This window comes from Kogia breviceps, chromosome 14 (assembly GCF_026419965.1).
Source record: "Kogia breviceps isolate mKogBre1 chromosome 14, mKogBre1 haplotype 1, whole genome shotgun sequence".
NCBI classification, from domain to species: domain Eukaryota; kingdom Metazoa; phylum Chordata; class Mammalia; order Artiodactyla; family Physeteridae; genus Kogia; species Kogia breviceps.
Genome location: NC_081323.1, coordinates 71,891,369 through 71,906,504, shown reverse-complemented (window position 1 = coordinate 71,906,504; position 15,136 = coordinate 71,891,369). Strand labels below are relative to the sequence as shown.

The 15,136-nt window shown below is 46.4% G+C and overlaps 1 protein-coding gene and 1 pseudogene across 8 annotated transcripts in view; both read left to right on the top strand.

The window, feature by feature from the left end:
* ARHGAP17 (Rho GTPase activating protein 17) overlaps positions 1-15,136 on the top strand; it is an 89,259-nt gene that overhangs the window by 46,115 nt on the left and 28,008 nt on the right. For all 8 annotated transcript variants that reach the window (XR_010836594.1, XR_009331000.2, XR_010836595.1 and 5 more), the window contains exons 7-11: positions 4,848-4,959; positions 7,697-7,765; positions 7,924-8,005; positions 12,929-13,056; positions 14,494-14,605. Coding sequence is in view for 4 of the 8 variants with exons in the window: in XM_059036960.2 (XP_058892943.1) it covers positions 4,848-4,959; positions 7,697-7,765; positions 7,924-8,005; positions 12,929-13,056; positions 14,494-14,605 (503 nt within the window). In the remaining 4 variants the exon portion in view is untranslated. The remainder of the gene's footprint in view (positions 1-4,847; positions 4,960-7,696; positions 7,766-7,923; positions 8,006-12,928; positions 13,057-14,493; positions 14,606-15,136) is intronic.
* Positions 2,466-3,987, top strand: LOC131740777 (tubulin alpha-1B chain pseudogene; annotated as a pseudogene).

The following is a 15,136-nucleotide window of genomic DNA, read 5'->3' as shown; positions in this document are numbered from 1 at the left end:
TGTGATCTTAGCAGCTGCTAAGCGTCCCACTGTGTCAAAAAACACCTGTGTGGTTAGGATCGTTTTTCACAATCAAGAAATGCTGTGCTCAACAGGGAGGAACTAAGTAAAACCTAGTAACCGTCCCAGAGGGCTGATGTCAGATGACCCATCTGTAGTGCTCCGTGGCTGGGCTCCAGCCTCAGCTCCGTCCGTGAGGGCGTTTGTATCAGTGACTCATATGAGAGGAGTAGGAAGGTCGCTGCCACGGGCCCCGTCCTTTCTCATACCTTATACAAGGGTTGACAGACTTGTTCTGTAAAGGGCCAGGTACTAAATATTTTCAGCTTTGCAACCCAGATGCTCCCTGTTCCAACTACTCAGCTCTGCTGTTGTAGCATAAAAGTAGCCCTGGGCAATACGTAAATGAACGAGCAAGTCTGTGTTCGAATAAAACTTTATTTACAAAAGCAAGTGGCTTTGCTGAGCTCTGCTTCGTTAACTCTTTTAATCCTCATTGCACTCTTCTTTTTCTTTTTTTTTTTTTTTGCGGTATACGGGCCTCTCACTGTAGTGGCCTTTCCCGTCGCGGAGCACAGGCTCCGGACGCGCAGGCTCGGCGGCCACGGCCCACGGGCCCAGCCGCTCCGCGGCACGTGGGATCCTCCCGGACCGGGGCACGAACCCGCGTCCCCTGCATCGGCAGGCGGATTCTCAACCACTGCGCCACCAGGGAAGCCCCCTCATTGCACTCTTGTGAAGTAGACATGATTATTTCTGTTTGGCAAATAAATGGAGATACAGAGATCATTTACTGACTTTCTACGTGTCAGATGCTTTTTTTTTTTTTTTTTTTTTTTTTTTTTTTTTGGCTGCGTTGGGTCTTCGTTGCTGCTGCGTGTGGGATCTCTCTCATTGCAGTGAGCGGGGGCTGCTCTTTGTTGTGATGCTTGGGCTTCTCAGTGCGGTGGCTTCTCTTGTTGCGGAGCACAGGCTCAGTAGCTGTGGCGCACGGACTTAGTTGTTCCGTGGCACGTGGGATCTTCCCGGACCAGGGCTTGAACCCATGTCCCCTGCATTGGCAGGTGGATTCACAACCACTGCGCCACCAGGGAAGCCCCGTGTCAGATGCTTTTATTGCAGATTTCCCTGTTTCTAAAATGTCGTTGAGTGTCAGATGCACCAGTGACTTAATATCCGATTTGGGGGGGGGAAATGAAATAGAAACACCACTTTATTAAGTGTACAAATCAATTGATAAGACATGTCCTGATTTAAGAAAAGTTGAGATGATAAGAGGGACATCTAGGAATTAGCACACGGTGAACATGATGATTGCCACCACTTACTGGGCACTTGCCACGTGCCAGATATCAGACTACGTATGTGATATGTCAGCTCTTTCGATTCCCCCAGCAATCGCTATTCATTTGCCCACTTGTGTTTTCAGCAGACATGGAGCAGGTGCTCGCTGCGGGTCAGGCTCCGTGTTGGACACTAAGTGCAGGGGCCCTTCAGTGAGAGTTGGAGGGGACAGAGGTTAGGAGGTTATGTGACACCCCCTCCTTTGAGAGGAGACTTGTTGTACGGACACTGGAGGCAGCTGCAAACGCCGTGTCTATGACTTGCTTTGCGTCTTAGACATAATAAATGGCAGGGCTAGGATTCTGAACGCAGAGTCTGCCCTCTCCTTGTCACACGCACACGTGTGATCAGAGCCCTGCGGCCAGAACCAGGATCAGGGAGTGCAGGCCCCCCTGTGGTAGATTTTTGCCGAAGATAAGTTAAATGTTCTAATAGTTAATTAAACAAGGCCGTGAATGCGCTCTTGCTGGAGTTGGTTGAGCGATAGTATAGATGCCAACCTGCCAGGAATCTCACCTCTGCAGCACACGTATCCCAGAGGAGATTTCAGCACTGATTCTTGGTCCTGCATTCATGGTCCTGTTCACTTAACTGATCAAAGTAGGTATTAGAGAAGCTGAAACAGATCAATATTTCTTCTTTATTTTACCTATTCCTGTGGCTTTTCCCTGGATGAAAATGCTGATAGCTAACATTCAGGGGGAATCCATCACATTCACGCACAGGCGTATATACATCTTCTCTCTGCTGCTGCTCACGACAGGTCTGCCGGGCAGACGGTGTTTGTTTCCTTAGTTTGACACATGAGACACCCTGAGGCACAGAGAGGTGAGGCCATCGCCAAAGGTCACACGGCTAACGAAGGTAGAACCGAGCTGCAGACTCAGCCTGTCAGACTCCGAAGTCCACGCTCTTTCCATTGCCAGCTTTGCTTCAGCAAATTGACGGAAGGCTTGCTGTGGAGCGGTGCATCACAACAGGAACGTGAAAGAGGGCAGGGCAGAGCATTCTGGGGGCAATGCAGTCATCTGGGAAGCTTGATAAGTTGCTGACGTGGACTTTCATGCTGCATCTATATAATATGCGTGTTTAAATTTAAAGTGCTAGAGAGTGCGTTACTTACCTCGACTCTTAGCTTGTTGAGGACGGTACGGTAACCAGGACCCAGTGTCTACTCCTGTGGCCTGCGCCTGCTGACCTGTGGCCACCATGCATAAGTGCATCTCCGTCCACGTTGGCCAGGCTGGTGTCCAGATCGGCAGTGCCTGCTGGGAGCTCTACTGCCTGGAACACGGCATCCAGCCCGATGGCCAGGTGCCAAGTGACAAGACTACTAGGGGAGGAGATGACTCCTTCAACACCTTCTTCAGTGAGATGGGCGCCGGCAAGCATGTGCCCAGGGCATCGTTTGTAGACCTGGAACCCACTGTCATGGATGAAGTTCGCACTGGCACCTATCGCCAGCTCTTCCACCCTGAGCAGCTCATCACAGGCAAGGAAGATGCTGCCAGTAACTATGCCCGAGATCACTACACCATTGGCAAGGAGATCATTGACCCCGTCTTGGACCGAATTCGGAAACTGGCTGACCAGTGCACAGGTCTTCAGGGCTTCTTGGTTTTCCACAGCTTTGGTGGGGGAACTCGTTCTGGGTTCACCTCCCTGCTGATTGGAACAACTCTCTGTCGATTATGGCAAGAAGTCCAAGCTGGACTTCTCCATTTACCTAGCCCCCCAGGTTTCCACAGCTGTAGTTGAGCCCTACAACTCCATCCTCACCACCCACACCACCCTGGAGCACTCTGACTGTGCCTTCATGGTAGACAATGAGGCCATCTCTGACATCTGTCACAGAAACCTCGATATTGAGCGCCCAACCTACACGAATCTTAACCGCCTTATTAGCCAGATAGTGTCTTCCATCACTTCTTCCCTGAGATTTGATGGAGCCCTGAACGTTGATCTGACAGAATTCCAGACCAACCTGGTGCCCTATCCCCACATCCACCTCCCTCTGGCCACGTATGGCCCTGTCATCTCTGCTGAGAAAGCCTACCATGAACAGCTTTCTGTAGCAGAGATCACCAATGCTTGCTTTGAGCCAGCCAACCAGACGGTGAAATGCGACCCTCGCCATGGTAAATACGTGGCTTGCTGCCTGTTGTACCATGGTGACGTGGTTCCCAAAGATGTCGATGCTGCCATGCCACCGTCAAGACCAAGCGCAGCATCCAGTTTGTGGACTGGTGCCCCACTGGCTTCAAAGTTGGCACTAATTACCAGCCTCCCACTGGTGGAGACCTGGCTAAAGTACAGCAAGCTGTGTGCATGCTGAGCAACACCACAGCCATCGCTGAGGCCTGGGCTCGCCTGGACCACGAGTTTGACCTGATGTGTGCCAAGCGTGCCTTTGGTACGTGGGTGAGGGCATGGAGGGAGGAGAGTTTTCTGAGGCCCGTGAGGATATGGCTGCCCTTGAGAAGGATTATGAGGAGGTTGGTTTGGATTCTGTTGAAGGAGAGGGAGAGGAAGAAGGCAAATTACCATTCCTTTCAGCCCTGCAGCATGTCATACTCAGAACTTCAGCTTCAACATTAGCTGACAGGAGTAAAAGCTTTCTGACTAGATGGTCTTCACTTTCAACTGTGATCATGTATTACTTTTCCATGTGTACCTGTTAGTTTTTTCTGTCATGTCTGAAAGGTAAAGGCTTTAAGAAAGATAAATAAATAAATAAATAAAAAGTGCTAGAACTGTCTGCCATAGCAGGCATGTCCATATTTAAACAGAAGGTCAAAACACACTTGAAAACCAAATAGAAATTGTTTTAGATTATTATTCCCCATTCAGACTATTGCTATAGTATAATTTGGGGGGAGAGGGTCCTTTGGACTTATTTATGAAGGGAATATAAACATTCCACATTATGTTTCAGATTTGCTGTAGATACTAGTATTAATCCTTAAAAATGATTTTAATTCTTAACATGCTTTCACAGCTATCAATTACTAGCTTCATGACTGAAGTTCTGGCTTTCACTTACTGAAAGTAATCACAGGTCAGGATGGTAGTAGGCGGTGTTATAGGGGTCCTGAAGAGCAGCAGCTGACCCCCAGTGGCACAGGGAACATTCTAGATCAAAGCAAGAGAACAAGGGGGTGTTTGATGGGAAAGAGCCCAAGATTGGACAGTAGAGGAAGGGGTTCCAAGGATTGATTTGCAGCAGTTGGGCTTGCATGGGACAAGGCGTGGCCAATTCTGCTCAGAGCAGACAGCTACTCTCAGCACTACCAGAGTCCCATCACAGCGGGAAGCCAGTGTCACCTTTGCGCATTTCCATTCCTAAAGGATAAACTCCAGAGAAGCTGCCATCCTAGGTGCTGATACCTGTCCCAGGTAGAATCAGTTTGGGGGAAGGAGTCTGTCTCCATTAGGTCCTTGACTCCATAAAGTTGAGTATATACAGCTGATTCTCAAATAATGGCTATGCCTGTGCTTTGCAGATGGAACCAGGCTCACAAATCTTCAGGAACCAACTTTCAGGGGCTTCCATCAAAAATAGATACCCTAAAGGAAGAGATGGATGAAGCTGGAAATAAAGTAGAACAGTGCAAGGTAGGAGAATTCCCTAATGAATATGTACTTAAATCAATCTTTTGGTTTTTGCAAGTGATGGATGAAAGGTCAAATATTGCAAATTATTTACTATTTTACATAAGTCCTATTAGAATTCCCTGAAAGATATTCAAGGTAGGTTTTATTTTCTTCTTCCTTCTTTCTTTATTTTCTAAGACTCTACATTACGTTATACTCAGAATAAAACATTATTTAAAAAAAAAATTTGGGGACTTCCCTGGTGGTGCAGTGGTTAAGAATCCACCTGCCAATGCAGGGGACACAGGTTCGAGCCCTGGTCCGGGAAGATTCCACATGCTGCAGAGCAACTAAGCCTGTGTGCCACAACTACTGAGCCTACACTCTAGAGCCCACGAGCCGCAACTACTGAGCCCACATGCCACAACTACTGAAGCCCACATGCCTAGAGCCCATGCTCCACAACAAGAGAAGCCACTGAAGTGAGAAGCCCACGCACCACAACAAAGAGTAGCCCCCATTCTCCGCAACTAGAGAAAAAGCCCATGCACAGCAATGAAGACCCATTGCAGCAATAAATAAATAAATAATTAATTTTTTAAAAATTCAAGTAGGATATTTTTAAAAACTTGATAAAAATGCCTAAGCTTATTTAAAATGAAGAATGAGAGAATAAAAGGAGAAAAACTATATAAAATCATATCATAAAATTACAGCAATTAAAACAATGCGCAATAGGCACAAAAATAGATCCATGGAATTGTATAGGTTTTCTAGAATGAATGCCATTATATTTAAGGGTTGAATATATAGTAAAGGGGTCATCATATATCCATAGAGAAGGGAAGGATTAATTTTAAAATGTTGCTAGGACAATTGGCTTCTAATTTGGAAGAAATAAAAATTTGTATCTCATAATCTAAATTCCAGACTAGGTGGTTATTCTCTATGCATCTATCTACGAAGATAAATGTTTATTCCAAATGTTATTTGAGGTGGTAAAGCAACAGGTCTTTGGTGAATCTTAGGATCATTGCCTGAGACTTTTCCTTCTCTTATTATTCATCATTTTCCAAAAATGGTCTCCACATTCTACTAGATAACATTAAGACTGCTATATTTTAGTTTATTCAGGTCATGCTATAATTCACTTTTCATGATGGCAAACCTTGGACAGTTAACTGCAGTAAAATGACTTGTTGAAAATAATATAGTGGGTAAGAATTAATACTGGACTCACAAAGTCATGCCATAGCCTTTACGTTTAAAAAGATGATAATCGCACAAATGCTTCTGGCAAAAGTCTTGCACTGGCTTATTCTTGTTCAGAAGAGTTGTAGTTTTGCCAGTGTCATTTACGCAGCAGTCTTCTTCATATCTGGTCTAACCTAGATCTTGGCTAGTGGCTCCTTATTGGATATAAATTTGTCTAGCAGTTTGGGGGTTTGAACTGGTGCATTATTGGCTAAGTTAAAAGAGAGACTTCTTTTAACTTACATACCACAGCTTGTCAGAAAGTCAAATGGTAAAAACTTATGAAAAATTTTTTTTTCTATTTCCTTATCTCTTTATGTTAACTTCTGGGTAATTTCCTGAGATCTAAGTTCTCTTTCACTGATTCTCTCTTTAGCTATATCTGATCTGCTGTTTAATTAACATTGAGTTTTGAATTTTGTTGACTATATTTTTCATTTTAAAGTTCTAATTCTTCAAGTCTGCCTTTTTTGATAGTGCATTATTCTTTTTAGTATTTATTTTTTAATGTTTTTAATCATTTATATATACTTATTTTAAGTCTTTGATAGTTAATTCTGTTTTCTGAAGTTCTCTATGAGAGTGGTGAGAGTTTCCTTTATGGTGGATTGTTTTGCAGTTTTGTATTGTGAGCTCATTTGAAGAGGGACTTTATCTGTGGGACTTCTGGGGATTAAGAGTGAGTCTCCCAGAGAGTATTACCAAGCCATTTTAAACTAAACTTTCTCAGTTCAAGGATTCCTGGACCACACAGAAAATCAACTCAAACTTCAAACCCTCATGAAAGCAGGTCTATATTTATTTGTGAACTCTCAGGGAAATGTTTTACTTTCCCAGATACAGAGGCCAATCCAAAACAGAAGGTAGTACATTAAAAAAATATGTATATATATATATGTGTGTGTGTGTGTGTGTATATATATATATGTGTATATATATATATATATATATGAAAATTGGAAATATGGATATATCCAATTGCCCAGTCTATCAGTTTTAAGCTAATTATTTAATTCTTATATAAGTAATTTATTTACATTAGTTCATATATCAAAAGTATAAAACAGTATACAGTAGAGTCTTTCTTCTGCCCTTGTCCTCCTCCTCCTCCTAATTTCCACTGCTCCCAACAGGTAACCACTGTTACTAAGTTCTTGCTTTTTTTCCCTAGGGGTATTTTTATACAAACATGGTGATAAAAATATTTCCTCTCCCTTTTTTACCCAGACAGTAACATAACCATACCAGAAGTAGTGCTCTATGCTTTGCTTCTTAACAAGGCATATTAATAATAAACCTTGGAGATCTTTCCATGTCAGTCCATAATAAGCTTGATTATTCTTTTCGTTATCCCTGTGTATGATTGTACCAGTGAGTTGATGGACATTTAATCTGCAGCTGTTTCATTACAGTTTGCTCTAGGAGCTCACAGATCAATTCGCAGATACTATTTTCCTTCACCTCTTCTTTCTTCAATGACACATCTTCTCTTCCATTTACCCAGGATCAACTTGCAGCAGATATGTACAATTTTATGGCCAAAGAAGGGGAGTATGGCAAATTTTTTGTTACGGTAAGCACTTTGCCCTGACGAAATGTTAAAACATTGTAGAAGTTGAGTTGTTTTAGCTTTTTTGCAAAAGATGTCATTTTTGGTTTTGCTCAGCCATTGTGTGTGTGTCCATCCAATGCTAACATTACTTTTGTTTTTGAATGTGGGTCTGTTCTCAGTTATTAGAAGCTCAAGCAGATTACCATAGAAAAGCATTAGCAGTCTTAGAAAAGGCCCTTCCCGAATTGCGAACCCATCAAGGTAACGTAACCTGTGTGCTGGCCTGATGCCTCCTTCTCGCCTCTGCCACTTCTGCCTCTGTTCTTCTTTACTCAGCTCCTCTGCATGCATTTCCTTTGGACAAAGCCTCTCTGCCTAGGCGGGCACTATTTCCCAGCACACTTTCATCTTCCCTTGCTGCATTCTCTAATCTCTTCCACACGCAAATTAACATACTAATGGAACATTTGCAGTTCTTCTGAAATCTTCAGTTGAAGAGAAAGCTGCACCCTTTGGGGGAAGCATCTGTTTATCTATCTTCTAAATAGGCTCAAAACATTCTAGCCTCTAATTATCCTTTCACAAATCAGTTATTTGTTTCATAGGGCTTAATTCTAGCCCTGTGATTCCAAGAGCATACATCCTATGAAAAAAATTTTGGACTTCCCAAAAGGAATTTTAGAAGCCAGTACCTGATACCGCATCATCAGGCACATAATCAGTGTGATTGAATCGTGAGACCATGTCCACCTCGTTCAGATCTTGTTCTCATCAGCACTCACTTTGCCCACCATATTCAAGCACACTGCAGATCCTACCCTCAACTTACTAGTGGACCAAACTTTCCTTTGATGTTTAGTTTTAAACTGAACATTAACTCTTTTGATTCTAATTCTCTCTGATTTGCCATCAGAGCATCTATCAGCAGAGATCAGTAAGTGATCAGACATTCCTCTGTCACCTTTGGACCTGTTATACTCTTTTGCTTATGGTATAGTCCTGACATTTGGAACTCAGGTGCCCCCGACAGAACCACTGGTCTCAAGCTGAAAGAGGATCAAGCCAGGTGCTGAGTGCGATGACTCTATGATTGTGAAAGAGACTGAGCGTGTGTATATGGGGCTGGTTATGTCTGTGCGTACACTCTGGCCCCTCAAGAATACCACTCCTCCTCCCCTAAATTGCAGGCGATCCCAACAGGGTGTGACTTTGTGCCTGAAAGTCCTTAGATTTTGGAATCAGAAAATTCTATTTAGGACTTCCCTGGCGGTCCACTGGTTAAGACTCTGCCCTTCCACTGCAGGGGGCGCGGGTTTGATCCCTGCTCGGGGAACTAAGATCCTGCAAGCCACACGGCGCGACCAAAAAAAAAAAGAAAAGAAAATGCTATGTCTTGACTGACCCCTTAGCCAGATCTTTAGCCATCTTGAGTGTAGTGGCTCTGATTTGCTGGGCCAGTCTTCAGAGGACGAGCTGCCCTTGCTTTCCAGAGTGGGTAATGGGGTTGAGTCAGAGTGCAAAGGAATGAAGCTGCTGGCAAACAGTCGGCCTCGCAAGGGGCCGACTCTTGCTGGCCCAGGTCAGAGCACTGGGAGCCTGTATTAATGGGGTACCTTCTGTGTGCGGGGCCCTGCACAGGACAAAACAGTAAACATCATCATCCTAGCCTTTGAATGGCTTTAAGCCTGGTTTGGAAAGGTTGACTAACGGGCACAAAAAAGAGAAGATTTAAGCAGCGCCGCGCCCCCTTTTTTAAAACTCCCATTCTATTTTTACCCAAGGCTATTTTCCCTAGAGAAGTTTGTCAGAAAGTCATGGGGAATAGGCAGGGGCAGGGAAGAGGTTTAGGATGGAACAAGGGAAGCTGGTGTGTGCGGGGGAGCAGCCAGTGAAGGAAATGAGGTTCTTCCTTCTCTCTAAGGCTGCCGCCTTCACCCAAGCCTTGGAATTCAACCCTTTTCACCTCTGCCTGTCCTCAAATCTGCCTCTCGTCTTAGTTCTGTCTTCCTCTTCCTTCTTCTCTGCTTTCAGAAAGACTCAGAGTGTCCTTACGGTAGGAAAAAAAAAAAAAAAACATGACCCTCTGCCCCGTGCCCCTGTGCACCCTGGTCTCACTCTCGGTCGGCTGGCCTCAGTTCGGTACCTGCCTGTCCTCAGCGTGATGCCCCATTTCATCACATTCTCCTTCGTTTTCCCGGGAGGTTCTTCTCCGTCGGCCACCTCCGCTTTCTAACCGCCTCCCCACCCCTAACACTTTGCAGTCTGGTTTCTACTCCCAATCACTCTGCTATTAAAACAAACAGACAAGGAAACATTGCAAGTCCCAATGGGTGGATGATTCTGATTGTTAGATTCTGGCATTCGACGTGGCTCGAGCCGTCTCTTCCTTGTCAATTTTTTCCCCTCGTTTCACTCGATGGTTTTCTGTCATTGTTGAGGCTGTGTTTCCTTCATGTCTGTCCCCACCTCAGAAGTCAAGCCTTTCCTGAGATCCAGTCCTTTCTCCTGTGTTCTTCTCCCTCCCTCCCACCTTTTCTCTCAAAATCCCCTCATTTTGGTGGCCTCCACTGACACCTGCATCTCTATCCTCGCAGCCTCAGCGTCAGTTCCCTTTGATGACTGGCTGTCACCTTAAACTCACCGTATCTCAAGAAGCAAAACTGATGCTTCCCCCATACCAGCTGGCCTTTGCTCCCCTCTCGTCTCCTTGGTACCTCCTTTCTCCAGACAATCCAGGTTTCAAACCTTGGAGCCATCTTTTCCTTCTTTTCTGATACCCTCTCGCCAGGTTCTGTGCATTTTTCCCTCTGCTGTGCCCTCCTCTTCATTCTCACTGTCCCACTCTACTCCGCGCCCCCGTCGCCCGGTGCACAAGTGCGGAATAAAGTGTCCATCCCCAGACTCAGGATCCCTGGTCTTTTCTCAGCCTAAGTCCTCCTCGGCTATTTAATTCCTGTCCATCTTCTAAGACCTTCGCCAAGCTCCCCTTCTTTGAGAAGCCTTCTCTGACAACTGAAGCCAACAGTGAACACTTAACGTCTCCTGAATCACTCTAGCATTTATGGTCTACACCAGAAGTCGCAAACAGCCATATCTCAATTCAAAATAAATAAATATTTAAAAGACTAATTGCCATCATTTAAAAATCAGACTCTTTTCACATAACAGTGCTAACTTCTGGCTTCTCTTGAAAGTCCAGAGGGCCTGGTGGTGCTGGATCTGCTTTCCCGCGTGGTGACATTGCTCTGGCACTGAGAAGCAGCTGCTGTGTCTTGGCAGACCACGCCCTCCCCACCCCGACCTCACACCTCCGGTGCCCATCCGGCCCCTGCAGACGATTGTGTTTGCGACCCTAGTCTATACCATTTTTCTGCCATGGCTTAGCAAACATGTCTTGTCTTGTTAATTGCTGTTGTGCGTTTGCCTGTGTGTCTTGTGTTTTCTTCACACTTCGACGGCTCTCATCCCAGGGGCGGGGGGCCTCTGTGAACTTCGGGTGCCTGCTGCAGGGCCTCGCATGTCAGAGGTCTGTGGTTTGAGGGGCAGCCCCTGCGGTGGAGTTTGCCTCCGGAGTGGCCTCTAGGTCAGCGGCTCTCACATCCACCCTCTGCCAACATTACACCGAGGTGGGGGAGGGACACCCTGTCCAGGGTTTGCTAGAAAGTTCCAGCAGGAGTCTGGATTGTGCCCTCCTCTCAGCATAGTAGGGTCGGGCATGGGGAGGTGATGGCAGGAGTCGTTTGCAGAACTCCCCTGGGTGATTCTGATGTATCTGCCCAGGCGAAGGGTCAGCTGGCCCTTTTCTGCCTGTGTTGAGAATCATTGCTTTAGATAAAAGGGAGAAAGTATTCAAGGTAAGATCTGGCCTTTAAGAGGACTGTCCCAGAGCTCTGTCTTCTGAGAAGGGCCAGGCCCTTGGATGCTTCTTGTGTTCGGAATTCCACTGACCCGGTCCGGGGCTGAAGCCAGGGACGAGGGGCCTCCGGACAGTTCTGAGAGTGGCCACTGCCTTCCACCCCCACACCCCTTCCTTTAACCTTTACCCTACTTGCTCTTTCCATCAAGTTTTGACTTTTCACAAGCACCCAGGTCTGCGGGTTTGTGGGATCTCACTTTCCTTCCTGTGATGGGCCCCACCTGCTCTCACGTATAGGGCAGTGTCAGAGCCACGCTAGGGTAACGCTGCCTGCCTGGAATCCAGGATTCGAATATCAGAGTGGCTGAAGGACACATGTCCACAGGCTGAGAGGGACGTGAGCTCTTCCTGTCGCTGGAAAGAACCACGCTTCCCCAGTGGAGTATTTTCCACCAACTGGTTTGCCCTCTTTGGCTTCTGTGTGCTTCTCAGTCAGTGCTGGATCTCTGCACCCCGCCAGGCAGGCTGGGCCCAGCCACACCCTTCTTACTCTCCTTCAATACATCCATGTCCTAAATGCCTGTTTCTGTTTCCTGCTTTATTGTATGTCTTTTTGCTAAGCTGCCTCAAATCTTTTGTGGAATGAAGCAGAGCATATGACTGGAAAATAGTATGTAGTATTGCTTTGCTGCTGTCGGCACAGCCTCCAGCCTCAGCTGCCTTGGGGCTGCATTCTCTCCTACTCAGAATCTTGGACTGTTTGGGGATATGGCACTAGAAGTGCTGCATGTCCTGGAGATGTCACCTCTAATAGGGGTTGGCATGGGCCCTCTCCAGGGCCTATGACAATGCTTGGCCTGTGTTTAAATTTTTAAGAAATTATTTCCTTTTTTAATGGAAGGAGTCTATTTCTCGTCCTCTAGGCAGAAGACCAGTTATACTTTGCATGGCTAGATAAATTTCAGTGAAAACAGTGTGCTCAGGTGGACCATTGGTTTTAGCTCAAGGCAGCCCACCCGTCTCGGGTAAATGCGGGTGTGATGCTGGGCCAGAAGCACCATCGCAGCTTCCACTGGGCATCTTGCATTGGGTGCCACGTGGGCGCGCCAGGGCGCTGACCCACTGGTCACCTCCCCAGCCTGGCACACATTTTGTACCCTAGTAAATGGGAAATGACAAAAGCGAAGAGAATAGATGCTTCCCCCTTTCCAAATCCTTGGCTACGGGCTTTAAAAAAATAAAAATCCCCTTCAGTGGTCTGGGGGAGGAATTAACTTGGAAATGCCGTGAGGTTGTCGAGTGTCTTACTGAACGGTCTGCTGCTCTAGATAAGTGGGCAGAGAAGCCCGCCTTCGGGACGCCTTTGGAAGAACACCTGAAGCGGAGCGGGCGCGAGATCGCGCTGCCCCTCGAGGCCTGCGTCATGCTGCTCCTGGAGACGGGCATGAAGGAGGAGGTGAGTCCCCGCCGCCCCGGCCGGCCTCTTCGGACCGGTGGCTCTCCAACCGCGCTCACCGTGACCACACTTCACACTGAGACCCTGTCCGTGTTGCCATGGTAGACCCTAAATGAAACAGAGGTATCACAGAGCAGTATTTACCTTGCCTACCCGCAGTACACTCTGCCTTTTTCTTTTGGGTCCCATTTGATTATTTCATTTTACACTGTGGTTGTGATTTGTGAAAATGAATTTCATGAGGTACTATAGAACCAGAGCTCCCGTGAGCTTTAGTTCCTAATAACACGAATTTTATATTTGTGTAGCACTATGTAGTGGGGTGGAAGTGGGAGGGGCATTTACATACTTTATTTTGTGGAATCCTTACCCAGAAAACCCCATGAACCAAGCAGGGCAGGTCTCATTACTCTTCTTGTGTAGACAAGGAATTCAGCACACAAGGAATTCATGCTGGGGCAGAGCTAGAATCAAAACACACTTTCCTTTTGGAAGCTTAGTATTGAAGTGTAATGTACACATAGAAAAGTGCATGTATCATAAGTGAACAGCCTGATACATTTTCACCATCTGAACTCACCCATGTAATCGGCACCCAGATCAAGAAACCCCCTGGGGAAGCTTCCTTGCATTTGCTTCTAGTTACTCCCCCGCACCCTGACCCCATCAATGTGACCCCAGCTCCTGAGAGCCTAGATCAGTGCTTCTCATCCAAGGCCAGTTTCACTGCCTCCGGGAAGCGTTTGGCAAGGGCTGCAGACATTTTTGATTGTCACAACCTGGGGAGCAGGGGGGAGGAGTTGCTACTGCGTGTCCAGCGGGTAGACACCAGGGATGCTTCTAAGCATCCTTCAGTGCACGGGACACAGCCTCAGAACAAAGAATTATCTGGCCCAAAATGTCAGTACTGCTGAGGTTGGGAAACTCTGCCTAGATTAATGTTGCTAAAAGCCCAAGTCTTAGAAGTGCTGGCCCAATGTCTCCATAAGGCCTGCTCCCTTGGTTGACCTTTCATGGGTTTTTCTCCAAGTAACATTTAGGGCAGTGAAAGTGACCAGTAGGCAAGCCTAACAATTTTTCTTGAGACTTCAGCTTTTAAAAAATATTCCTAAGTTTAGAAAATCCATGGTGATCAACCTGGTGGAAGTATGAAATATTGCTTTTAAATAGATTCCTGACAGGCATGGTTATTTTGGCAATGGGGCAGGGCACGAGCTAGCACTGATTAAAAATGGTCTGCTCTCTGCCTGACACTCTGCCCGGGCTACAGGCTTAGCCCTCTTTACTCCTCCTGACAGCCCTGCAGCTCTCCTGGACAAGCTGTGCTGGAGCTGGGGGTGCGGGGTGGGTGGAAGGCTCTTCCATCAGATTTTTACTGCCACTCAATGTAAGGCTCACAACTTGAACTTGATACTAACAGCTTTTCATTGTCTTTAGGGCCTTTTCCGAATTGGGGCTGGGGCCTCCAAGTTAAAGAAACTGAAAGCTGCTTTAGACTGTTCTACTTCTCACCTGGATGAGTTCTACTCAGACCCCCATGCTGTAGCAGGTGAGCTCCAAGGAGGCGCCCTCAAGGTGGTAACAGGTCATCAGTTAAAAAGCCAATATTAAGGGCTTCCCTGGTGGCGCACTGGTTGGGAGTCCGCCTGTCGATGCAGGGTACGCGGGTTCGTGCCCCGGTCCGGGAGGATCCCACATGCCGCGGAGTGGCTGGGCCCGTGGGCCATGGCTGCTGGGCCTGTGCGTCCAGAGCCTGTGCTCCACAACCAGAGAGGCCACAACAGTGAGAGGCCCGTGTGCCACAAAAAAAAAACAAAAGAAAAAGCCAATATTAAGTGACAGTTAAAATTAAGTGGTCTTCTTATAAGTTTAAGTGACAAAACTGAAATGACAAATAAAACTGAAAAGCATGTGTGCATACACTTACACATACATATCTTTTCTATTCCTGTTTTGGGGGTTTTGTTTTGTTTTCCTGATTATTAAGTAAAGGTGAAGGTAGCTTATAATCCAAATGTTTAGAGGCATGCTTTTATTTTCTTCCCTTTTACCCCAGATCTCCATCTGCCTAGAGAGATGA